Source organism: Anomaloglossus baeobatrachus, chromosome 2 (assembly GCF_048569485.1).
Source record: "Anomaloglossus baeobatrachus isolate aAnoBae1 chromosome 2, aAnoBae1.hap1, whole genome shotgun sequence".
Lineage (NCBI taxonomy): Eukaryota > Metazoa > Chordata > Amphibia > Anura > Aromobatidae > Anomaloglossus > Anomaloglossus baeobatrachus.
Genome location: NC_134354.1, coordinates 231,577,252 through 231,604,696, shown reverse-complemented (window position 1 = coordinate 231,604,696; position 27,445 = coordinate 231,577,252). Strand labels below are relative to the sequence as shown.

At 46.1% G+C, this 27,445-nt stretch overlaps 1 protein-coding gene across 1 annotated transcript in view; it reads left to right on the top strand.

Annotated features, from left to right (window-relative positions):
• The first annotated feature begins 6,834 nt into the window (after positions 1-6,834).
• ELK4 (ETS transcription factor ELK4) overlaps positions 6,835-27,445 on the top strand; it is a 63,329-nt gene continuing 42,718 nt past the window's right edge. Inside the window, exons 1-2 of the mRNA XM_075335691.1 lie at positions 6,835-6,940; positions 16,738-16,953. Of these exons, the coding sequence (XP_075191806.1) occupies positions 16,747-16,953 (207 nt within the window). The 5' untranslated portion in view covers positions 6,835-6,940; positions 16,738-16,746. The remainder of the gene's footprint in view (positions 6,941-16,737; positions 16,954-27,445) is intronic.

The window sequence follows — 27,445 nt, the reverse complement described above, 5'->3', positions numbered from 1 at the left end:
GCAAAATAATTATAAATAAATCTGTTAAATTTGATTTGATTAGTGATGAGAGAGCATTTAAAAGCTTGAGTGCTTGTTACTCGAACCAAGCAGGTCGGACACTCGGATGGGCTCGACTTGAGTAATGAGTATAATAGAAGTCAATGGGATACTCGAGCATTTTTCCGGAAGACCCTGTCACGATGGTAAAATTGACTTGGCATTATGCTTCCTCAGGTCAGTACGCGTTCTTAGATAAAAGTAAAACTATACATGTTTGGTATCTAAGTGGTAAAAAACTAATTCAGAAGTCTGTAAAAAAAAAAAAGAGAAAAATTTGTGCTTTTGTCGCCATTATTTTCCAAGACCCATAGCGTTCTCATTTTTCAGGATCTTAGGCTGTATTATTTTTTGTGTTGATGTTTTTAATTATACCATTTTTGGGTAGATGTGATGTTTTGATTGCCTGTTATTGAAATGTTATGGTGGCCAAAAAAAACTATTTTGGAGTTCTGATTTTTTTTTCTCACCTAGGTATGTCATAGGTCATGAATGAATGAATGAATGAATGAATAAAAAAAACAGAGTGAGGTTCCCCCTATTTTTGATAACCAGCAAAGCTGTGGGCTGATATTACCTGGCTGGGAAGGTCCATGGTTATCGGGCCCTTCCCAGCCTAAAAATACCAGACCACAGCAGCCCCAGAAGTAGGACATCACAAAAGATGCTCTAATTCTGGTGCTTTGCCTCAACTCTTCCCAATTACCCTGGTGTGTTGGCGATCGGGGTAATGGTTTATGGGGTTGATGTGTCACCTGCCATCAAGGTCTAGTGGTAGTAATGGAGAGGTGTCTATCATACACCGCCATTACTAAGTGGGAAGAAAAAAAACCAAAAAACCCAACATACTTAATTTGAAGAAACACTCCCCCACAGTTCCCCTGGTTCACCAATATAAAATAAAAAACCCATGCAGGTCCAATTTAGTCTATGGAATCCGATGAAATCTACAAATGGAAATCTGAGAGACATAAAAAAAGAGAGAAATAAAACCAGGACACTATTCCTCGTTCAGCAATTTATTACAAATTCAAGTTCCCAGCTCCAACATAGTAAAGCGGTTTCCATGATGTTCCTTGATTACCAGCATCAAAGGCTATGGAACATCACGACAAGGCTCCGTAGGCTTTCAGCGGCAGCCACTCCCGGCTCATGCTGTGTGAGACTCGAGACACTGATGAGCGGTGACGTTCGCTCATTAGTGACACGGGTCTTGCGGTGTGCAGAATGAGCTGGTACTTATTTCTGCTCAAAGCCTATGAAGCCTTGTTCTGATGCTCCATAGCCCTTGATGCAGGTTATCGAGGACCATTGTTGGAACCGCTGGACAATGGCAGAGCTGGAAACCTGGATTTCTAATAAACTTCTGAACGATGAATAGTGTCTTGCTTTAATTTCTCTTTTTTTTATGTATTTTAAGTTTTCATGTGTGGACTACATCGGATTCCATGAACTAAATTGGACCTGCATGTGTTTTTTTTTTTTTTTTAATTGGTGAACCAGGGAAAGTGAGTGTTAGTGGGTTTTTTTTTCAAATAAAGTATTTGCTTTTTTCTTTTTACTTACTGGGTAAGTAATGAGGGTGTCTGATTGACGCCTCTTCATTACTAACACCAGGGCTTTATGCCAGCTGACACTACACAGCTGACATCAACTCCAAAAACCATTACCCAACTTCCACCGCACCAGCACAATCAGGAAGACCTGAAGCGAAATTACAGAATTGGAGCATCTCATGTGATGTGCCACTTCTGGAGCTGCTGCGAGCTGATATTTTTAGGCTGGGAAAGGTCCAATAACCAGAAACCTTCCTAGGTAATATCAACCCGCAGCTGTCCGCTTTACCTTTGTGGGTATTAAAACTAGACGGAACCCCATGCTGGTTTTTTTACTATACTTAATCATAAAGAGCTGTTCAATAAGCTCCAGAGGGAGAGATGTTCTCATATGTCTGTTGTTCTGTCTCTCTCTCTCTCTCTCTCTCTCTCTCTATACAGTGCCTTGCAAAAGTATTCGTCCCGCTTGAATTTTTCAACCTTTTCCCACATTTCAGGCTTCAAACATAAAGATAAATATTTTACATTTTATGGTGAAGAATCAACAAGTGGGACACAATTGTGAAGATGAACGATATTTATTGCTTATTTTAAATTTTTGTAAAAAATAAAAAACTGAAAATTGGGGCATGCAATATTATTCGGCCCCTTTAAGTTAATACTTTGTAGCGCCACCTTTTGCTGCGATTACAGCTGCAAGTTGCTTGGGGTATGTCTCTATCAGTTTTACACATCGAGAGACTGATGTTCTTGCCCATTCTTCCTTTGCAAATAGCTGGAGCTGAGTGAGGTTGGATGGAGAGCGTTTGTGAACAGCAGTTTTCAGCTCTTTCCACAGATTCTCGATTGTATTCAGGTCTGGACTTTGTCTTGGCCATTCTAACACCTGGATACGTTTATTTGTGAACCATTCCATTGTAGATTTTGCTTTATATTTTGGATCATTGTCTTGTTGAAACAAAAATCTCTGTCCCAGTCTCAGGTCTTTTGCAGACTCCAACAGGTTTTCTTCAAGAATGGTCCTGTATTTGGCTCCATCCATCTTCCCATCAATTTTAACCATCTTCCCTGTCCCTGCTGAAGAAAAGCAGGTCCAAACCATGATGCTGCCACTACCATGTTTGACAGTGGGGATGGTGTGTTACGGGTGATGAGCGGTGTTGTTTTTACACCAAACATATCATTTGGCATTGTGCCCAAAAAGTTCGATTTTGGTTTCATCTGACCAGAGCACCTTCTTCCACATGTTTGGTGTGTCTCCCAGGTGGCTTGTAGCAAACTTTAAATGACGCTTTTTATGGATATCTTTGAGAAATGGCTTTCTCTTTGCCACTCTTCCATAAAGGCCAGATTTGTGCAGTGTGCGACCGATTGTTGACCTATGGACAGACTCTCCCACCTCAGCTGTAGATCTCTGCAGTTCATCCAGAGTGATCATGGGCCTCTTGGCTGCATCTCAGATCAGTCTTCTCCTTGTTTGACATGAAATTTTTGAGGGACGGCCGAGTCTTAGTAGATTTTCAGTGGTATGATACTCCTTCCATTTCAATAAGATCGCTTGCACAGTGCTTCTTCGGATGTTTAAAGTTCTGGAAATCTTTTTGCAACTAAATCCGGCTTTAAACTTCTCCACAACAGTATCACGAACCTGCCTGTTGTGTTCCTTGGTCTTCATGATGCTCACTGTGCTTTAAATAGGACACTGAGACTATCACAGAGCAGGTGCATTTATACGGAGAGTTCATTAGACATTAGGATTATATCACTAAAAAAAAATCTAATCTAGCTGGTACCTATACACACTTGTAGGATGTGGCGGGACAGTTTTTTTTAAATATTTGTAGTGAGTTTCTTTCTGACTGAGCACTCCGCCCTATAAACCAGGCTGTGTTCATGATCCTTATACCAGGAGTCCTAGCTGCCCAGACATGGAGGTTAGTCCAGATAGTGGCATTTCAAGTTAGATTTTTTTTTTGAGTCTAGCTGCCTAGACATGGATGTTTTTAACCTAGATAGTGGCATTTTAGTTAGGTACCCGGATTATTGAGATTTACCTTGCCATTGGTTTCCGGGCTTACATGCATTGGCCAATTCATAAACTAAAAATCTCATTTTTTCATATAGCAGTAATGCAGTACCAGAGTTCCCTTATACATTGATGGCATTTAGTGTGCAGCTGTATCCATTTTGTATTTGCTATGTTTTTTCAGCTGGCACCTATACACACTTGTAGGATGTGCGGGTCAGTTTGTTTAAAATATTTGTACTGATGAACCCTGAGACTGCAGGACAGCTTTGATTTATTTGGAACTTGATTGGGGCTGCTTATCCACCATTCAGACTATCCTGCGTTGTAACCTTTCATAAATTTTTCTCTGCCGCAAAGTGCCATGGGTTGCAAACGCCTTGATTATGTTGCGCAGCGTGGTCAAAGGATACGTTACGTGTGGTGGCACTTGAAAAAGGACACGAAACACACGTCGGGCTTGGGCCATGGACGGTGTCATTCTGCCAGTGTATCTTTTGGTATGGACTGACTCACCCTGTGTGCTATATTGCTCCATGCCTCGTTTTGGGAAATTACCCTGATTGCAATTTTGACATGTATAATGACGGAGGCTATAGGGGTGGTGAATAGTTTATAGGGTTTCTTATTAGTATCTATGGCAGTTTTTACAATATAATTACATCTGGAGTTGGGTAATATATGACATTTTCTTGTTGATATGAGTTATTATGTGCCCACTCTATCTGTATATTTTCAAATATCATTGTCCCAGCTCCCACCTCTGTGGAGTTATCACTCCTTGTATTTTGCATCATATGTTTCACTGTGATCCATGACGTGGTGTATACTACGTTTTAATAACCTTTGGATACTATTATGTAATAAAATTGTGTTGGACATTTAAAATACCCCACTGTGTGTTTTCTGGACACATTTTTCTGATGAGTATATGGGAGTACGTCCTAATAGGTAATCCGTCAATATGGGGAAAAGATTTGTTATTCATAGCAGTTCATACATTAGAGGATGATGTTCCCCATTTTCTCTATGATTTTTTTTATACTTTCAAGGGTCCCAACACTTTTGGCCATGACTATAGAGACAAAAGAAAGTAAACAGGGTGTGTGAGTTGACCAAGGTACAAAATCAAATAACAACCACACAAATGTTATTTAATGTTAATACACTTGTAACCAATGTAGGAAAATAATTACCATATGAATATGCCACCTGGTGGGTATTACTGTAGGATGTGTTCCCCTCTACAAACAAAATGTGTCCACCTCTACAAAATAACTAAATAAACAGTAAAAATGCATAGGACCTCAGTCAGTCGGAAAATTACCAGAAATTCCGCTAAGGCTGCTTTCACACATCCGGTTTTTGCTGTGCGGCACAATCCGGCTCTTTGCAAAAAAAACGCAAACATTTTTTTTTTTTTGCCGCCGGTTGCGTTTTTCCCGCATAGACTTTCATTAGTGCCAGATTGTGCCGCATGGCCTTGCGTTCAGTCCGGTTTTTGCCGGATGCGGCATATTTAGCCCATGCGGTGGCTGGATGGAACGTTGCCTGGCACATTTTTTTGTCCGGTGAAAAAAACCGCATCGTGCCGGCCGATGCGGCGCTTTTTCCAATGCATGCCTATGGACGCCGCATGCGGCAAAAAATGGATGGGCCGCATGTAAAAACTTATGCAAATGATGCGTTTTTTTCGCCGCATCCGTTGCATAGGTTTTAGAGCCGGATTTAGCCGCACTGCTAAAACCTTTGCTGATCAGGATCACTCATCTATTGCAAGGAACCCCAGTGACGTCAAGAAGCACATAAAAAAAGCACAATTGACATGTTGCTTCTTTTTTCAGCAACAAAAAAAAAAGCAAGGAAAAAAGAAGCAACATGTGCACGATTCTGATAGACTTTGGTGGGATGATTTTTCCTTCCTTTTGATAAAAAAAAAAACAAAACAAGGAAAAATGCTAGAAAAAATGCTAAACGCCCTGAGGGCAAAAGGCTGTGTCCACCCTGCATTTTTTGTTGCAGATTTTAAACAATCTACAAGTGACTAAACACTGAGGACTTTCCCCGTTCCTCGCACACTCACCCCTGAGGACTTTCCCCGTTCCTCGCACACTCACCCCCGAGGACTTTCCCCGTTGCTCGCACACTCACCCCCGAGGACTTTCCCCGTCGCTCACACACTCACCCCCGAGGACTTTCCCCGTCGCTCACACTCACCCCCGAGGACTTTCCCCGTTCCTCACACTCACCCCCGAGGACTTTCCCCGTTCCTCACACTCACCCCCGAGGACTTTCCCCGTTCCTCACACTCACCCCCGAGGACTTTCCCCGTTCCTCGCACGCTCACCCCCGAGCACTTTCCCCGTTCCTCGCACGCTCACCCCCGAGCACTTTCCCCGTTCCTCGCACGCTCACCCCCGAGCACTTTCCCCGTTCCTCGCACGCTCAACCCCGAGGACTTTCCCCGTTCCTCGCACTCTCACCCCCGAGGACTTTCCCCGTTCCTCGCACGCTCAACCCCGAGCACTTTCCCCGTTCCTCGCATTCCCACCCCCGAGGACTTTCCCCGTTCCTCGCACGCTCACCCCCGAGCACTTTCCCCGTTCCTCGCACGCTCACCCCCGAGCACTTTCCCCGCACGCTCACCCCCGAGCACTTTCCCCGTTCCTCGCACGCTCACCCCCGAGGACTTTCCCCGTTCCTCGCACTCACCCCCGAGGACCGCCCCCCGTTCCTCGCACGCTCACCCCCGAGGCCTTTCCCCGTTCCTCGCACTCTCACCCCCGAGGACTTTCCCCGTTCCTCGCACGCTCACCCCCGAGGACTTTTCCCGTTCCTCGCACTCTCACCCCCGAGGACTGCCCCCCCCCGTTCCTTGCACACACTCTCTCTCACCCCTGAGAACCCTTCACCACAGCCTTGCACCCCATATTCCAGCACTACTGAGGGAGGCAGCGTCACACACTTGCACCACACGACCTGATGAAAGAAGCCCCTCGTCCTGTGCCCGCTATCTCTCCCTCTGACACACACTGGCGCCCTACAGGGACAGCTATTTCCCTACACGTCCCCTCAGCCGCAGTGCAGACCCCTCCGGCACAGCAGGTGACAGTGCGGGTAGCAGCTGCACTCAATATCGCGGAGCCGATCTCTCACACTCCCCTCCGTGCTCCCACCCCCCCTCACGTGATGTTTGTCTCTGCCCCGGAAGTGACGTACGGCGGATGGCGGCCCTCTCTGTAGTGGTGGCCGAACTGTGCCCGAAAGTGACAGGAGGAGGGGACATGGGGCGCGCCGGACTGTGGTGACCAAGCAGCGGGTATGACTGGTGATGGGGGAGGGGAGCAGTGCGGCGGTGGCGGCCGTGCCCGGCTCCGTGTGTCATTGTTACGTAAGGTGTAAACAGCGGCTGGGCGCACGGTGGTTGTCAGTGGCGGCTCCGGGGTTGTCAGTGCGGGCGCTTGTGGCACCTGCCGAGCTGTCAGCATGGCTCCCTGGCGACCACACGTGTGCGGTGGGCTCCAAACAAACCCCGCCATGACGTCTGCGCCCCGTCAGCCTGTGTTCACACCTGCGTCCCAGGAGCTGCGCTTTTTCTGTCTGCCCACGCTTGTATGACACGTCTTCTCGCCATCAGTGTGGTGAATCGGTCAGTGACGGGAGGACGGGCTCCGCTTGTGTTGCCAATTGTTTCTTTTGCAGCATATTCTCATACAGAGAGCTTTGTGTCAGTGGAAGGTATTATTTTATCCCTAGCTTCTGTTGTTAGTGGAGGAGTTGCGTTTCCTGTCGGTGTGGAGTGATCTGCAGCCTGCTCCTTATGGCTCGTGTCCTGCATCACATAAGGCCGTGTTCACACCGCCACATAAAGATGCCTCATCCTGATACGCCGCCATTACTTTCCTCCTTGGCCATCCGTTTACCACCCGTGTTTTCCAGCAGCAGCCATTAACCATTTCCAGTCTGCCATGTTAAAGAATTGCAATTCTTTATCTGTAAATATGGGCACTGTACTGTGGCTCCATATGGCATCCCATTTTTTTTGGGGGGTTGCACTGATAGACTTAAATGGACGAGTCTCCTTTGATTAACCCCTTCACCCTTGGGTTATTTTTCATTTTTGTTTTTTTTCCACCCGTCTTCCTAGAGCCATAACGTTTTTTTATTTTTCCGTTAAAGGGAACCTGTCAGGTCCCGTATGCGTTCTGACCTACAAGCAGGGTGATGTGTGGCCTAGTAACCCCTTCCTACCCATTCCTGTGTTGTAATATGAATGTTTAAAATTGTGTTTTATTACATACATGTTCCCTATGTAAATGATCAGAGTCTCTAGTCCCCTGGGGGTCGCATCGCCCCGCGAGCGTGTGCATGCTTTCCGTGGTATCATGCCCCTGTGGGCGTGATACCATGGATTTACATCAGCGATGTCACCGCCAGCTCCTGGAGATCCCACGCATACACGCTTGCCATTCCCACAGCCTTGTTATCCAGATGCTTGCTTCTCATCTTCAGACGCGCTTCTGCGCATGACCGGTACCGCAGGAGTCTTCTCACCATGCGCAGTGCGCGTCTGAAGCCGACAAGCAAGAACCCGGATAACAAGGCTGCGGGAATGGCACGTGCGGGATCTCAAGGAGCTGATGGTGACGACACTCATGTAAATCCATGGTATCACGCCCACAGGGGCGTGATATCACACAATGCATGCAGACGCCCACGGGGCGATGCAATGCCCTGGGGACTAGTGCTTCTGATCATTTACATAGGGAACACATAAGTAATAAAACTTTTTTTTTTTTCTACGTTCATATTACACAATATTACAACACAGGGATGGGTAGGAAGGGGTTACTAGGCCACACATCACCCTGCTTGTAGGTCAGAACACATCTGGGACCTGACTGGTTCCCTGTAATATTGCCATATGAGGGCTTGTTTTTTGCAGGACGAGTTGTACTTTTGAATGACACCATTCATTCTGCCCCCTATTGTACTGGAAAACAGAGGAAAAATTCCAAGTGCGGTGAAGTTGCACGAAAAAGTGTAATTCCACAATTGTTGTTTGGGGTTGGTAATCCTGACCCGGCAATGTGATGCCTCAGGTCAGTATGAGTTAGCAGATGCCAAACATGTATAGGGTTACTTTTATGTAAGGGGTGAAAAATATTTCTAAAATTTGTCAAAATGAAGAGTAGCGCATTGGTCTCCATTTTCTGAGACCCATACCGTTCTCATTTTTCGGGATCTGGGGCTCAGTGGCGGCTTATTTTTTGCGTCTTGAGCTCGCATTTTAAATGACTGTATACCATTTCTGGGTAGATGTGATGCTTTGATCGCCTGTTATTGCATTTTAGTACAATGTTGCAACAACCAAATAAACATAATTCTGACTTTGATTGCGGCAATTCTAAACATGTAATTTTAATTTTTTTTAATTTTTTTTTTTAATTCTTTTATTTTCAGTCGGGGTGCTTTGAACTTGTGTGTATATTTTATATATATATATATATATATATATATATATATATATATATATATATATATATATTTTTACACTTGTTTTTACTATTTTCCCTTGAAGGAAGCGCAATCCAATCACTTCAGCTGTCCAGACCGGTGCTCCAGCATCCCTCTGTACAGCACACATGCTGATCTATGAATACCAGCGCTTAGTTGGCATCCACAGGAACTACGTCATGACAGGGGTGATCAGATGCCCCCTCCCCCCTCTCGGCTGTCATGACGACTCATTGGTGCCCCACGATCACATCATGGGGGCCACCGGGGAACGACACACTCCCTGCCGGAGCATATTAAATCCCCCTCGCGGGTGGGTTTCAGATCTGCTTGCCGCTGTTGGAGGAACATGTTGGCAGAACAAATTAGCCGACGTGTGGGGAATCATGTGGGTTCGCCGCACGAGCCTGCATCAAAGGGAGGGGCACTACCTTGGATGTACCGGTACTTCCAAGGACGTGACGAGTTTAATGGAAGAAACCAGAGCATGCTGTGTTTTTGTTTTTTTCACATTCATATTCGGTCAGTGAAAAAAAAATAAATTGGTTGCCTGCACTACCATTGAACAATATTGGTCAGTGATGTTTTTTTGTTTGTTTTTTTTCTTTCTTTTTTTTTTTTGCCCTATAAGCTGCGGCCACCACCACCGTGCTCTTATATACAGCATTCTAACACGCTGTATATAAGAGGCCAGACACCTGTGTAGAACATAAAAAACGCCAGCACCGGAGGACGAAGAAGCCCATTTGAGCCACATCCATTGCAGCGACCGCTTTAGGTAAGTATTATAAAGTGTTTTTTATGTTGTACACAGTGGCCTGGGCTCTTATGTACAGCCTGTTAGAATGTTGTATATAAGAGCCCGCTGGTGGTGGCCGCAGCTTATAGGGGAAAACACTGGTGACAGGTTCCCTTTAAAAGGGATTTTTCACCTTTTAGGGACAATTTTCTTCTGTTAAACGTGACTCTGAAGCCTGCCACGTAGATCTGTGCTGAACCCCTTTGGTTTAGCAATCAGTGGGGGTAAGAAATAAAATGTTAAACCCCAAATATTATAAATTCAGAACATCTCTTGTACCCATTTATCAAAATGTGCATAAATGCTATTGCGGCTGGTGTAATGATCCGTACTATGAAAATATTATGCAGTTTTTCTTGTATCAGGGGGCTTGGTATTAAAAATGCTAAAATCACCATTTCTTTTTCACCTCACCTTGCCAACTATTTAGGAATAATAAGTGATCAATATCCATGTGTGCATTATAAGGCTATGTGCCCACGGGAGATTAAACCTGCGGATTTTGTCGCGGAAAACCTGCGGATTTATCTGGATTTTCTAGATAAATCCTCGGGTTTTAGCAAGTACAGACACTCCCCATGTTATCACATGGGGAGTGCTGCTTTCATGCTGCGGTATGTGCGGCTGTGGAATATGCTGTGGATCTCCCGCAGCCGCACGTAACTGCATGTCCATTATTTCTGTGCAATTACTTGCGGAAATCCCGGCCCTCCACTATGGAGGTAGAGGCCGGGACTTCTGCAGGTAAGCGGCATGAATGTCCACAGATATTTCGCTGGAATCCTGCAGCAATGTATAGCTGCGGATTCCGGAGAGCTGCTGCAGAAAACCTGCAGATATATCCGCAAATGCGTGCTCCCGTGGGCACATAGCCTAATGGTAGCAATGTAGAATATAGCTCGTCCCACAAAACAAGCCCTTACACAGCTCCTTCAGCAAAACAATTAAAAATGTTCTGATTTCTAAATATTTTGACTGAAACCAAATTCTTTAGCACTTATCATGTAGCTGGGATATGGAAGGATTCTCCTACAAGGACATTTCTTTTAGAAGACACTGACAGATTTGTTGTAGATAACAACAAGCCCATTTAAAAGACAAAATAAGTGACGTTTTCAGTGTATGTAATGGTCTCCGCTGTGTGGTTAGACTGGGCCTAAATGGTGACCTACCCCGCCACCAAAGGTCGCCCGGTGTTGCTGCTACACTGCAGCTCAGTACAAGTGAATGGGGCACTGCGACAAGTAAGGCATAAGAAGGCCACTTGCGTCAATTGGTTATGTTTTTATGGTCACAGTACCCTTTGGATTGCAATGTTACCCCTTTCTCTTGTATTGCACTGTAGCAAGGATACTTAGCCATCTTTAGTCACACGACAGGTGTCACAACCAAAATCCCAGTTATCAAGGGTGCACCTTGGGTTTCCCCTGCCTTGGTGAGCTTCCACCACCACACTTGACTGTAGGTATAGCTGGGTTCACACATAGCGACAGCGACGTCGCTGTTACGTCACCATTGTCTGTGACGTAACAGCGACATTGTATGTCACTGTTATGATCGCTGCTTAGCTGTCAAACACAGCGACGCAGCAGCGATCATAACGTCGCTACATGTGCAGAGAGCAGGGAGCCACGCACACTGCTTAGCGCTGGCTCCTTGCTCTCCTAGCTACAGTACACATCGGGTTAATTACCCGATGTGTACTGCAGCTACATGTGCAGAGAGCAGGGAGCCGCACACACCGCTTAGCGCTGGCTCCCTGCACTCCTAGCTACAGTACACATCGGGTTAATTAACCCGATGTGTACTGCAGCTACATGTGCAAAGAGCAGGGAGCCGGCACTGGCAGCGTGAGAGCTGCGGAGGCTGGTAACGAAGTTAAATATCGGGTAACCACCTTGGTTACCCGATGTTTACCCTGGTTACAGCTTACTGCAGCTGCCAGATGCCGGCTCCTGCTCTCTGCTCGCTTCATTTCGTCGCTCTCTCGCTGTCACACACAGCGATCTGTGCGTCACAGTGGGAGAGCAACAATAAAAAAACGAACCAGGGCTGTGTGTAACGAGCAGCGATCTCACAGCAGGGGCCAGATCGCTGCTCAGTGTCACACACAGCGAGGTCGCTAATGAGGTCACTGCTGCGTCACAAAAACCGTGACTCAGCAGCGATCTCGCTGTGTGTGAAGCACCCCTAAGACACACTTTATCAACACATTGATCAGTCGATCATATAATCACCTATTGTGTTGACTCTGCTACTTAGTCATATTTTAGTTCAGGGAACCAAGCACCAGAATTTTGCTATGTGAAGTAATGTGAAGTAAAGGCAGTGCCATACTGACATTAGGATGCTGAATGCACGCATATTTGTTATAGAAAGATGGGATGCTTGGTTGCTGGAATATTTGTAATCAATTTCATTGAAAGGTGCAACGGGACGGGCCTTTGTAGGTCAGGTCCTCGGTGTAAAGGCCTCCTTCTGCATCCGCTATGGTGCACCCCCTTTTCTTTATTTAAATATCTCGCCGCCTTCGCTCCTGTTGGCGACACTTGCTCATTGCCACAGTAATGATATCTTCATTAAAATGGCGCTGGAGTCCGCGCATGCACATACCTCGATCTCGGTGCTGTTTTATTGAAGACACTGTGGAGAAGACTATGAAAGGCAGGGTGTGTGCACAGTGGTAAAAAAAAATATCTGCACACGCGCCAAACCCACTCCTAGTCTTGTCCACAGTGTGGCGCTGGAGATCGCGGTACGCTCATGTGCAGACTACAGCAGCAATAAGTGGCGGAGCACAAAATTTAAATAAAGAACAGGGGGCTTGTCATAGAGGACGCAGGAGGGGGGCGACTCTGAGGATCCGATGCACTAAAGCCCGCACCTGATGCACACATCAATCAAAGTGCAGGGCATTTCTGCAAATTTTATTACAGATATTTCAGCAACTGAACATCCGATCTTTCTACTACAGGTATGCCTGGATTCAGGTACCTAGTGTCAGTATGGCACTGCCTTTACTTCATAGAGCAAAATCCTGGTGGTTGGTTCCCTTTAATGGGTAAATATTTTTCACTTTTTATTATTATCTTTGATGTCTACATCCTGTCTTGTTTCTGCTTTTTAGATTATCAATGTCAGACACCAATAACGTGGAAACTTTGAGTGTCAGGAAGCTCTTTGCATTCTGCCACTGTGAAGATAAGCTTTTATTCAGCCTGAACTGTAACCAAAACTGCAGACAACTTTCTGGACTGCAAAAAAACACAAAACATTTTATAAATCTTGACATGTATTGTGTGTGTGTGTGTATATTTTATTTATATACACACACACACACATACACATACACATACACACACACATACACATACACATATATATATATATATATATATATATATATATATATATATATATATATATATATATATATATATATATATATATATATATATATATATATATATATATGTGTATGCATGCACAGTATATCACAAAACTGAGTACAACCCTCACATTTTTGTAAATATTATTTGTTTTCATGGGATATCACTGAAGATATGCCACATTAACGCAATGTGCAGTAGTCAGTGTACAGCTTATATAACAGTGTAATTTTGGTGCCCTCTAAATAACTCAACACACAGGCATTAATGTCTAAACCGCTGGCAACAAAAGTAAGTACACCCCTAAGTGACAATGGCCACATTGTCTCCAAAGTGTTAATATTTTGTGTGTCCACTATATATTTTTTTTTTTTAAGCACTGCCTTAACTCTCTTGGACATGGAGTTCACTAGAGCTTCACGGGAGCCCCTGCATCCTCTTCCATCCTCCATGACAACATCACAGAGCTGGTGGATGACCTTGCGCACCTCCACATTCTGTTTCAGGATGCCCTTCAGATGCTCAATAGGGTTAACATCTGGAGACATGCTTGGCGAGTCCAACACCTTTACCCTCAGTTCATTTAGCAAAAAAGTGTTTCAAAGAACTGAGAGTCCTCAGTGGTTGATACCTGAGTAGTCTCGAAAGCTTGCTATTTATTACCATCTTTTTAGTTAGCCATTAAAAGGTATCAACCCCCTGAGGACTCTCACTGCTTTTAAACAATTCTATTATCTCTACTGGATATCACGGTACAAAGATATTTTACCTAATCATTTAGAAAGGCATTTGTTGTCTTGGTGGTGTGTTTGGGGTCGCTATGTTGGAATACTGCCCTGCAGCTCAATTTCCGAAGGAAGGGGTTCATGCTCTGCTTCAGTATGTCACAGTACATTAAGACAAAGAAAAAAGGATCCTGCTTTCTCTTTAAGGTGAAATCCATAAAACATCACAATTATATTCCATAGTTTAAAATAAAACCAGATTAAAACCACAAAAATAAGTTGACAGAAGCCAGACTAGGCGTTTCGGACATAACATGTCCTTGCAAGGGCCCATGAATAAGGGCATGTTTTGTCCGAAACACACAGACTGCATTTTGTCTACTTTAATTTTGTGGTTTTAATCTTGTTTTATTTTAAACTATGGAATAAAATTGTGATGTTTTATGGATTTCACCTTAAAGGGAACCAAACATCAGGATTTTGGTATATAAGGTGCAGCCAGTGCAGTGCTGGCACTATCAGGCACATTGTGTACATACCATTAGTGGGCAGCTCGGATGTTTAGGCTGTGAAATCCAAGTTTATGAAGTTTGAAAATTCATCCACTTTTTGATTGACGTGTGCACCTCTGCTGCTAATATCCGGGCGGGTTATGCACATGATTACCCCCCCCCCCCCCAATTCCCCGCCACCTGTTCCTTCCTCTCACTGGCTGTATGCAAATTTCTCTATTCAGTAACATGGAGTTGGAGTTGGCGACTGCGCATAGTGCTTATCTCTGGCGCCATGTTTCTGATGCCCGCAATATCTAGTCTTGTGCATGAGAGCGCGGCGCATACGCCCTCGCCTCTTCAGATCTCGTTGTGACCGCGGGAGCGCGCAGTCACAACAGGACTGGAGAACAGCTGATTCCCGCTGCGGAGGGGAGGGAGGGATTTATCTTCCCCATCTCCTCCATTGCCGGCTGATGCGAGAATCCCATTGCACTCCGCTGTAACACGAGTGCTATGCGATGTTTCTCTCACACCCATAGACTTGAATGGGTGCGAGTGAAACAGGATTGCATTCCACCTGCAGCATGCTGCGATTGTTTTCTCGGTCCGATTAGGGCTGAGAAAAAAAAACGCTCATGGGAGCAGCTCGATAGAGTAACATGGGTCCGGGTATAATGCAAATTTTTGTTATCGCATCTCACTCAATCCATATTACTTGCCGTGTGTTCACACCCTAAAGAGAATGCTGGATCTTTTTTTTTTTTTTTTTATCTTCATGTGGATTCACGTGTCTTCAGGAACCAGCCTGTTTGTTTCCGCGCAAGGCATCCTACTTGGATTTCCCCTGCCTTGGTAAGCTGCAAACTGTATCCTTTAGCATGTCACAGTACATGTTGGCACTCATGGTTCCCTCAATGGACTGTAGCTCCCGACAGCCAGCAGCACTCATTCAGTCTCAAATCATGATACTCCCATCACCGCCTTGACTGTAGGCATGTCACACTTGTCTTTGTACTCCTCACCTGGTTTCTGCCACACACTCTTGACACGATCAGAACCACATAAGTTTGTCTTGGTCTCATCAGACCACAGATATGGTTCCAGTAATCTATGTCCTTAGCCTGCTTGTCTTCAGCAAACTGCGGGCTTTCTTATGCATCATCTTTAGAAGAGGCTTCCTTCTTGGATGACTGCTATGCAGACCAATTTGATGCATGATGTGTGTGGCGTACGGTCTGATCACTGACAGGTTGACCCCCCCCCCCCCTTCCCCACCCCTTTAACCTCTGCAGCAATGCTGGCAACACTGATATGTTGATTTTGAAAAGACAGCCTCTGGATATGACACTCACCCCGTGGAACTTGTTTGGTTGAACTGCTGTATGGTCTTGGCCACCGTGCTGTAGCTCAGTCTCAGAATGTTGGCAATCTTCTTATAGTTTAGGCCATTTTTATGTAGAACAACAATTCTTTTTCTTTCCGATCCTCAGAGAATTCTTTGCTATGAGCTGCCATGTTAAACTTCCAGTGATCAGTGTGTGAGCGATAACACCACATTTACCACACCTGCTCCCCACTCACACCTGACACCTTGTAATACTAAAGAGTCACATGACTCCGGGGAGGGAACATGGCTAATTTGGCTATTATCACTTAGGGATGTACTCACTTTTGTTTCTGGTGATTTACACATTAATTGCTGTGTGTTCAGTTATTTGGAGGGCACACCAAATTTACACTGTTATACAAGCTGTACACTGACCACTTTATATTATATCACAGTGTCAGATCTTCAGTGTTGTCACAGGAAAAGATATAATAAAAATACAAAAACGCGAGGGGTGTAGTCACTTTTATGATTTACTATGTGTGTGTATATATATATATAATATATATATATATATATATATATATATATATATATATATATATATATATATATATATATATATATATATATATATATATATATATATATATATATATATATTACACACATACATACACATTACAGAGAGGGATTTGGAGGAAACACGAGAGGTTGACGTCATCTGCAGGCTCTTGAGCTATGCGGCTCTCTGTCTAGTCCTGTCGTTGTTATGTAATAGAGCAGGTAGAGGCCCTTTTTATGAATCTGATGCAAGTGTCGTTCTTTTGTGATTGGAATGAACTTGTCTGACTTTTCTTTGCAGTGATTTGCTATGGACAGTGCCATTACTCTTTGGCAGTTCCTGCTCCAGCTTCTACAGGAGCCAGGACACAATGATTTGATTTGCTGGACATCGACTGATGGGGAGTTTAAACTCCTGAAGGCTGGAGAGGTGGCCCGGTTATGGGGTGAGCGCAAGAACAAGCCGAGCATGAACTATGACAAGCTCAGCAGGGCGCTCCGCTATTACTATGTGAAGGTAAAGAATCCGTTATTGAAGCATAAACCTGTATAATATGACCGCACCTTTATATTGAACATGTTCTTTTCTTGCAGCGGCCCCATATTAGCAATGCTGACTTTGGCAAGTAAAAATCCTAGAAGCATTAGGCTACGTGGCCACGGGAGCTTGCTCCTGCAAATTTTGCCGCGGAAAACCTGCGGATTTATCTGGATTTTCCAGATAAATCCGCAGGTTTCAGCATGTACAGACACTCCCCATGTTATCCTATGGGACATGGGGAGTGCTTTGTCCATGCTGCGGAATGTGCGACTGCGGAACATGCTGTGGATCTCCCGCAGCCGCACATAACTACATGTCAATTATTTCTGCGTAAATACCTGCAGAAATCCCGCCTCTCTGCTATGGAGATAGAGGCCAGGACTTCCACAGGTAAGTCGCACGAATGTCCGCAGGTTTACCACAGCTATTTCCCTGGAATCCCGCAGCAATGTATAGCTGCGGATTCCGGGGAGGTGCTGCGGGAAACCAGCGGACATACCTGCGGATATATCCGCAGGTGCAAGCTCCCGTGAGCACATAGCCTTAGTGTGCAGAATGATGAGAGCTGTATTTTACAGATTTTCCTCTAGGATTGATTTCAATTACCATCTATCTTAAAATAAAGTCTTAGCTTATCATCTACCTTAATACACAAAAATGTAATCTACCTTAACCCTTTCACGACCAGCCAATTTTTCGCTTTTGTTTGTTTTTTGCCATTCTTCTTCCGAGAGATGTAACTTTTTTATTTTTCAGTCATTATGGTCATGTGAGGGCTGATTTTTTGCGGAACGAGCTGTACTTTTAAATAAAACCATACGTTTTACCATATAATGTACTGGAAAACAGCAAAAAATATTCCAAATGCAGAAAAATTGCAAAAAAAGTGCGATAACACTATTGTTTTTGAGATATTTTATTCACTATGTTCACTATATGGTAAAACTGATGTGTAGGTGTGATGCCTGAGGTTAGTGCGAGTTCGTAGACACCAAACATGTATAGGTTTACTTTTATATAAAGGGTTACAAAAAAACCTGAAGTTTGTCTGAAAAAAGTGGCGCATGTTTTACGCCATATTCCGTGACCTGTAGCGTTCTCATTTTTTGGAATCTATGGCTTATTGATGGCTTATTTTTTGCGTCTCAGGCTGCCGGTTTTAACTGTACCATTTTTGCGCAAATGCTATGTTTTGATCGCCTGTTATTGCATTTTGCGCAAAATTTGTGGCGACCAATAAAAAGTAATTTTGGCGTTTGTAATTTTTTTTGCCACTACGCCGTTTACTAATCAGATTAATTGATTTTATATTTTGATAGATCGGGCGTTTCTGAACGTGGCGATACCAAATGTGTGTGTATTTTTTATTTTTTTTTACCCTTTAATCAATGGGGCGAAAGGGAGATGATTTGAACTTTTAGGTTTTGTGTTTTTTTTTTTTATTTTAATTTTTTAAAACTTTTTTTTTTTTTACTTTATTAGTCCCCCTAGGGGACTATATGGATCAATAATCCGATCACTCTGCCATATCTGCTGATAACACCTATACAGCTGTAAGCAGCAGATATGCTCATTTTCTGCCTCACTCAGCTCCGAGTGAAATTGAAAGTAATTCATGTGAGCTACAGGAGTCATCACATGACCCTGTGCTATCATGACAACCACCGGAAGTCACTTGATCACGTCACGTGACTTGTGGTATCGGCCGGCAAGTAAATGTTTACCGCCGATTGCGTTATAATGGCGCTGTCACATATTGACAGCGCCATTTAAGGGATTAAACGGCACGAGCAGATAACGATTCTGCTTGTGCCTAGCAGGCACACATCTCAGCTGTGAAAATCAGCTGAGATGTGCGCCAATCTTGGCAAGCTGCGGGCGGTAACACTCTGACCACTAGGACGTAATATTACTGCCCGCGGACGTTAAGGGGTTAATACACAAAAATGTAAGAAATGTTGTTCCATCGTATTTGTACAAATAATAACAAATGGAAAACACTTCAGTTCTTGAAGCAGTGGAGTCAATAGCGAGTGATCATCCATCATGTCATGAAATAAATGGAACGACGGATGTCAGAAACGGATACTATGTTTTACGCTAAATGTGCCAGAATTCTAGGTCCATTTGTCATATTTTTACTAAGTAAAGGCAGCATGACTAACGAATGAAAGAGTAACCGTTGTTTTAATTTCTATTTCGTAAATCAGTTCAATAATACACATGAAAATAAGCAAGTTTGTAATATATCTTATCAGAAAAATCTGCCTCTTTCTCCACCTGGACTGATCATTTATTTTCAGAAATCTGTATGCAGTGAAGATTAGAGTTGATCGAATCCACCAAAATCCGGGACAGGCTGATCCCTGCCGGATTGAAAATAAAATCCGGATCCACTCCGGATTCCGGTGCCCGTATAAGTCTGAGGACCAGAATCCGGAGATTAAAACTGTTTGTGGAAGGGAGACGGGTGCGGTATACTCACCCAGGCTGTGTCATGGCGGCACACTCCTTCCGCGTCACGCTTTTCCCTTCCGGAGCCGACAATTCAATATTCATTGTTTTGCCCGCCCACCAGCACGTGTAATTGGTTGCAGCTAGACACGCCCCCACCCTGAGTGGCAACATGTCAGCTGACTGCAACCAATCACAGGCGGCAGGACGGCTGATGGGCAGGGAAAGAAGTGCAAGTGTCTGCTGGTCAGTATGGTGAGCATGTATGTCTTTCAGAAACGCATGCATACTCACTGTCAGAGTGTGTGGTTGTGTGAGTGATGAGCTGTCAGATTCGTACAAGTTTGACATAGCATCAGGCAGCACAGCCTGCGCTCTCTGAACATGAGCGTGCATGTACCTAGAAACACATGCACCCTCCTGTCAGAAGTGTGCGGCTGTGGAATAAAGCACAAAACACACACCCTCCTTCACCACTTTATTAACCCCCAACACCCTGCAGCTCCGGCATAATCCACATGAGGTCCTACGCCGCTTCAGCTCTGCTACATAGCCAGCAGCCATAGAGCACGACCGCTCACTGTGCAGACAATGACAGCCGCGATGACTGCACGGCAAGCAGACACTGTCACATGTTGGGGGCGCGTGTGCTTGCAACTAATCACAGACGAGAGGACGGCCAGTGTGCGGGGAAAACACGGAAAGCTGTGTATATATGATGCACAGTACAGGAAGTGAATGCGTGACCCGGAAGCAGTGTGCCGCCATGACACAGAGTCTCGGTAAGTATGAAACGCTGTTTTATTTCTGTCTTTTATATTTCATTTATTTTTCCCAGTGCCGGATCCGGATCGTGCACCCGGAAATCTTTGAAACCACTAGGATCCGGACTTTTAGGCCCTGTGCACACTGGAAAATGGAATTTTCTCAAGAAAATTCCGCAGGTATTCAAAGATTACCGCACCCGCGGTAAAAAAACCGCGACAAACCGCACCCAAAAACCGCATGCGGTTTGCCGCGGTTTTACCGCGGTATTGTTCGCTGTATTGCCGCGGTTTTGCCGCGTGCGGGTTGGTATGTGCTTTATTGCATTCAATGCAATAAAGCACATTGAAGAAAAAAAAAAAAGTCATTTCATTCTGAGATAGAGAAATAGACAGAAGAATAGATAGACAGACAGACAGAGGGATAGATAGAAGGAAGATAGATAGATAGAGTCCCTGTGAGCACACTGCATTTCCCACGGTCGGCAGTGAGTTCACATTACCGGCCGTGGGAAATGACCGGTAATTACTAGTGATGAGCGAGTACCAAAAAGCTCGGGTGCTCGAGGCTCGGGCCGAGCATCCCAAGATACTCGTGTACTCGGCCCGAGCACCGAGCCCAATGTTATCCTATGGGAGACCCGAGTATTTTTGTGAAATCACCCCCGGCAGCATGTAGAAACCATAAAACTGTAAATTAAAAAAAAAAACGTGCGTGTGTGTGTAAGCGTGCATATATATATACACGCGGAGTGGAGTGCGGGAGGGGCCGTAGCCGAGCGGGGAAGTGTCGGGCTAAAGGCACGGTCATTCTGTGAGGGCCGGCCAATCACTGCAATTCCACAACAGGGCTGTGGCATTGCAGTGGTCTGCCAGCCAATCCCTGCATAAGGGATGGCTGTAAAAAGAGCGCCAACATGAAGACCACGAGTACAGCACGAGTATCGCGAGATTACTCGGTCCCCGCCGAGTAGCCCGAGTACATTGATACTCGTGCGAGTACCGAGTAGTAACAAGCATACTCGCTCATCACTAGTAATTACCTCTGCTGTCTCGCTGCGAGCCTGCATTCATTCAGCACTATGACAGTGTCAGTCGCAGCTGGATGTAAGCAGTGCAGGACCTGTGGATTACGCCGGAGCGGTGGATTACGTCGGAGCTTTGTTTTGGGAGGGGTTAATAAAAGGGTGAACGAGGCTTATTTGTGTTTTATTTAAAATAAAGGATTTTTCGGTGTGTGTGTTTTTTCACTTAACTTACGGGTTGATCATGTCAGCTGTCACATAGACGCTGCCATGATCAAGCCTGGAGTTAATGGCGGTGATCCGCCACCATTAACCCCTTGTATTACCCTGACTGCCACTGCTACACGGCGGCAGGAAGAGCCGGGGACACGCCGGTACTGCCGCATAATACATGCGACAGTCCCGGGGCAGTTGCGGCTGATATTCTCGGCTGCGGGAGGTGGGAGTGAGGCGGGGGACATTAACCCTGCCCCTCTTTCTCCCCAGCCTGAGAATACCGGGCCGCCGCTGTGTGCTTACCTCGGCTGGACGGTAAATATGCAGCGGAGCCCACGTGCTTTGTTTTCTATATTTCCGTTTGCTTTCTATGTCTGTTCTATGTGTCTGTGATGTGTGTGTGTGTGTGATGTGTGTGTTTACTCTCTGCTCTGCTTCCTCTTCCTGTAATGACATCACTTCCCTGCAAAACCGCAGACAAGCGATGTACATTACCGGAGGTAAACCGCGAAATACCGCAGGGAATAACGCAGGAAAACGCAGTGAACCGCACAGAATTTGCTGCCTGCGTTATTCCCTGCGGGATTTCACGATTACATTGGAGTCAATGGAGTGAAATCCCGCAGCGACGTGCGGAAATAATTGACATGCAATTGTTTTTGCTGCGGGATTCCCGCATCAAAACATGCAGCTGTCAAAATCCGCCTAGTGCGCACAGGATTTTTTTTCCCATAAGTTTTGCTGGTGATTCACTGCAGAGATGTTTTGAACATTTTCTGCAGCGAAACATGCAGCAAATCCGCGGCAAAATCCGGTAAGTGCGCACATAGCCTAAAGGTACCGTCACACTAAGCAACTTACCAGCGATCCCAACAACGATAGGGATCGCTGGTAAGTTGCTAGGAGGTTGCTGGTGAGATGTCACACTGCGACGCTCCAGCGATCCCACCAGCAACCTGACCTGGCAGGGATCGCTGGAGCGTCGCTACACAAGTTGCTGGTGAGCTCACCAGCAACCAGTGACCAGCCCCCAGCACCGCGTGGAAGATGCTGCGCTTGGTAACTAAGGTAAATATTGGGTAACCAACCCGATATTTACCTTGGTTACCACCGCACGGAGCTACACGTGCAGAGAGCAGGGAGCAGCGCACACTGAGCGCTGGCTCCCTGCTCTCCTAGTTACAGCACACATCGGGTTAATTACCCGATGTGTGCTGCAGCTAAATGTGCACAGAGCAGGGAGCAGCGCACAATGCTTAGCGCTGGCTCCTTGCTCTCCTAGTTACAGCACACATCGGGTTAATTAACCCGATGTGTGCTGCAGCTACATGTGCACAGAGCAGGGAGCAGCGCACAATGCTTAGCGCTGGCTCCTTGCTCTCCTAGTTACAGCACACATCGGGTTAATTAACCCGATGTGTGCTGCAGCTACATGTGCACAGAGCAGGAGCCGGCACTGACAGTGAGAGCGGCGGAGGCTGGTAACAAAGGTAAATATCGGGTAACCAAGGACAGGGCTTCTTGGTTACCCGATGTTTACTGTGGTTACCAGCCTCCGCAGAAACCGGCTCCTGCTGCCTGCACATTTAGTTGTTGCTGTCTCGCTGTCACACACAGCGATCTGTGCTCCACAGCAGGACAGCAACAACTAAAAAATGGCCCAGGACATTCAGCAACAACCAACGACCTCACAGCAGGGGCCAGGTTGTTGCTGGATGTCACACACAGCAACATCGCTAGCAACGTCACAAAAGTTGTTCGTTAGCAGCGATGTTGCTAGCGATGTTATTATTATTATTGTTTATTTATAGAGCACCATTGATTCCATGGTGCTGTACATGAGGGGGTTACATACAGAATACATGTACACGTTACAATAGACAGACTAGCACAGGGGGAAGAGGGCCCTGCCCTTGCGGGATTACATCCTAAAGGATTTTGGGGAGGAGACAGTAGGTGGGGTGTAGGTGGGGCGGCAGCTCCGCACGGTGGTGGGGCGGCAGCTCCGCACGGTGGTGGGGCGGCAGCTCCGCACGGTGGTGGGGCGGCAGCTCCGCACGGTGGTGGGGCGGCAGCTCCGCACGGTGGTGGGGCGGCAGCTCCGCACGGTGGTGGGGCGGCAGCTCCGCACGGTGGTGGGGCGGCAGCTCCGCACGGGGGTGGGGCGGCAGCTCCGCACGGGGGTGGGGCGGCAGCTCCGCACGGGGGTGGGGCGGCAGCTCCGCACGGGGGTGGGGCGGCAGCTCCGCACGGGGGTGAAGCAGTGAGGTCATTGAAGGTTATAGGCATTTCTGAACAGATGAGTCTTTAGGTTCCGTTTGAAGCTTGCGAGTGTAGTAGATAGTCTGACGTGTTGAGGCAGTGAGTTCCAGGAGACTGGGGATGCTCGGGAGAAGTCTTGGAGTCGGTTGCATGAGGAGCGAATGAGAGAGGAGGATAGAAGGAGATCTTGGGAGGACCGGAGGTTACGTTTTGGAGTGTAGCGAGAGATTAGTTCAGAGATATATGGAGGAGACAGATTATGGATAGCTTTGTAGGTCAGTGTTAGTAATTTGAATTGGATACGGTGGAAGATTGGGAGCCAGTGGAGGGACTTGCAGAGAGGAGAAGCGGGGTGGTATTGAGGAGAGAGGTGGATCAGTCGGGCAGCAGAGTTAAGGATGGACTGGAGAGGGGCGAGTGTGTTAGCAGGGAGACCACAGAGGAGGATGTTGCAGTAGTCGATGCGGGAGATTATGAGGGCGTGCACTAGAATTTTTGCAGATTGGGGATTGAGAAAAGGGCGGATTCTGGAGATATTTTTGAGTTGAAAACGGCAGGAGGTGGTGAGGGATTGGATGTGCGGTATGAAGGACAGGGCAGAGTCAAAGGTCACTCCGAGGCACCGAACTTTGGGTGCTGGGGAGAGCGTGATGTTATTAATTGTAATGGATAGATCAGGTGGAGAGTGCAGGGGAGATGGAGGAAAGATGATCAGTTCAGTTTTGGCCATATTGAGCTTTAGGAAGCGAGAGGAAAAGAAGGAAGATATAGCAGATAGGCACTCTGGGATTCTGGACAGCAGAGATGTGACATCTGGACCAGAGAGGTAGATCTGAGTGTCATCAGCATATAGGTGGTACTGGAAGCCATGGGACTTTGAGTTGTCCCAGGCCAAATGTATAGATAGAAAAAAGTAAGGGTCCCAGGACAGAGCCTTGAGGGACACCAACAGAGAGAGAACGGGATGAAGAGGTTGTGTGGGAATGGGAGACACTAAAAGTGCGGTTGGAGAGGTATGAAGAGATCCAAGAGAGAGCGAGGTCTCTGACACCAAGGGAAGAGAGGATCTGTAGTAGCAGGGAGTGGTCAACAGTGTCAAAGGCTGAGGATAGGTCTAGAAGTAGGAGTACAGAGAAGTGGTTGTTAGCTTTGGCGGTAAGTAAGTCATTTGTGATTTTAGTCAGGGCAGTTTCAGTGGAATGATGTGGACGGAAGCCGGACTGTAGGTTGTCAAAGAGAGAGTTAGAGGAGAGGTGGGAGGAAAGTTCAGCATGGACATGCTGTTCCAGGAGTTTTGAGGCAAGTGGGAGTAGCGATATGGGTCGATAGCTGGTAGTAGAGGTTGGGTCGAGGGAAGGTTTCTTTAGGATAGGTGTGACTGTTGCATGCTTAAAGGCAGAAGGGAAGGTACCAGTTGTTAGAGATAGGTTGAAGAGATGGGATAAGGCGGGAATAAGGATAGTGGTGAGGTTGGGGAGGAGGTGGGATGGGATGGGGTCAAGTGCGCATGTAGTGAGGTGCGCTTTTGAGAGAAGATGTGCAAGCTCTCCTTCGGTGATAGTGGGGAGGAAGTTTATGGGGGAGGGGCAGTGGTCTGTTATATAAAGGGGTTGTGGTGGTTCAGCAGAAAAGACTTGTCTGGTTTGGTCGATCTTTTCTTTGAAATATGTGGCAAATTCTTCTGCGGAGATGAGGGAGGTTGGAGGGGGCAGCGGTGGGCGAAGGAGGGAGGTAAAAGTGTTAAATAGCTGTTTGGGGTTGTGTGTTAAAGAGGATATGAGGTTTTTGAAGTAATTCTGTTTAGCCGAGGTAAGGGCCAAGCGAAATGTGTGAATTGCATTTTTGAATGTGGTGAAGTCTTCCTGGGAGTGCGTTTTCTTCCAGCGCCGCTCTGCGGCTCTAGACACTTGCCGTAGTTTTTTAGTGAGGCTGTTGTGCCAGGGTTGTCTATTGATTCGTCTTGCTCTGCCGTTCACAAGAGGAGCGACTGAATCAATAGCTGATGTGAGAGTGGCGTTGTAGAAAATGGTGGCACTGTTTGTGTCGTGGAGTGAAGATATGGAGGACAGCGGTAGGATAGAGTCAGAAAGGGTGTGTATGTTGATGTGTGCAAGGTTTCTGCGGGGGTGTGATATGTGCTGGACAGGGGGGGCAGGTGAGGAGGACAGGGCTGAAAAGGTCAGCAGATGGTGGTCAGATAAGGGGAGAGGGGAGGTAGTGAGGTTAGATAGAGAGCAGAGACGGGTGAAGATAAGGTCTAGTGTGTGGCCATCTTTGTGGGTGGCAGAGGCGGACAACTGAGTTAGACCAAAAGATGAGGCGAGGGAGAGGAGTTTGGAGGCCGCTGACTGGCGGGTGTCAGTGGGGATGTTGAAGTCACCCATGATGATAGTGGGGATGTCAGCAGAGAGAAAGTGTAGAAGCCAGGCGGAGAACTGGTCGATAAAGGCAGTGGTTGGGCCCGGGGGTCTGTATATGACGGCCACTTGGAGATGTTGCTTAGTGTGACGGGGCCTTTACAGTTCGGATCTGCTCAGCCCTAGTGAAGATACATTGTTACATTACTGAGATAGGAGATGGCAGTTCCTACAGATAAGATTCTTTTCGGAGGGGCTATAGCAGGAAGAGCTCTGCCTCTGGTTCCTTTCTGCTCCTCTTTCCTCTCCCAGAATCTTATCAGTAGTAACTATCATCTCCTATCTCAGTAATGTAACAATGATGCTTCAATGAATGCAGATTTTACCTGTGAATTGAGAATTCTCCTGATCAGTCCTTGTGGGAAAGAACATAATTTCTCTGATAAGAAATATTACTACATTTCTTATTTGCATGTGTACTTTTTAATTTATTACATTAAATTTATAATGACAGATACTCTTTAAAGAACCACTCCAGTGTTTGTTTTTTTTGTTCCTTTTTGTTTCACTGCACCTAATTTTATACTCCCCGTCCGCCTTCTTCAGCTGCTCCTGGTGCCACTCTGGTACGCACGATGCAAACTTGTGATCACTGCTTCTGACTGGCTGGAAGTCAGTTGTAACTGTCAAGTTCTCAATGTAAGTCTATGAGACTCAGAATGAGGCTTTCAAAGACTTGTATTGAAAAATTATCTCCAGCTCATGCCAGCAAACACTGGAGCAGCTGACAGGTTACAAACTGCTGAATACCGACCAGAGTGACACCGATAAAAGATTAAGACGGCGGCTGGTAAGTATGAGACTAGGGAGAGGGAACTTAAATTAGTAGCACCACTCCAGCACTGCAATGAAAAAAAACACTGAAGTGGTGCTATGTGCCCACGGGACTATGTACCTGCGGATATATCCGCTGGTACATCTGCAGGTTTCCCGCAGCAGCTCCCCGGAATACACAGCTATCCATAGGTGCGGGATTCCAGCGAAATAGCTGCGGAAAACCTGCGGACATTTATGCGGCTTACCTGCGGAAGTCCCGGCTTCTATCTCCATAGTGGAGGGCCGGGATTTCCGCAGGTAATTCCGCAGGAATAATTGACATGCAGTTACGTGCGGCTGCGGGGCATCCACAGCATATTCCGCAGCCGCACATACCGCAGCGTGGAAGCAGCACTCTCCATGTCCCATAGGATAACATGGGGAGTGTCTGTACTCGCTAAAACCTGCAGATTTATCTAGAAAATCCAGATAAAATCTGCAGGTTTTCCGCAGCAAATTCCATGGGTACATAGTCCTGTGGGCACATAGTCTTATGCTAATAAAAAAATGGAGT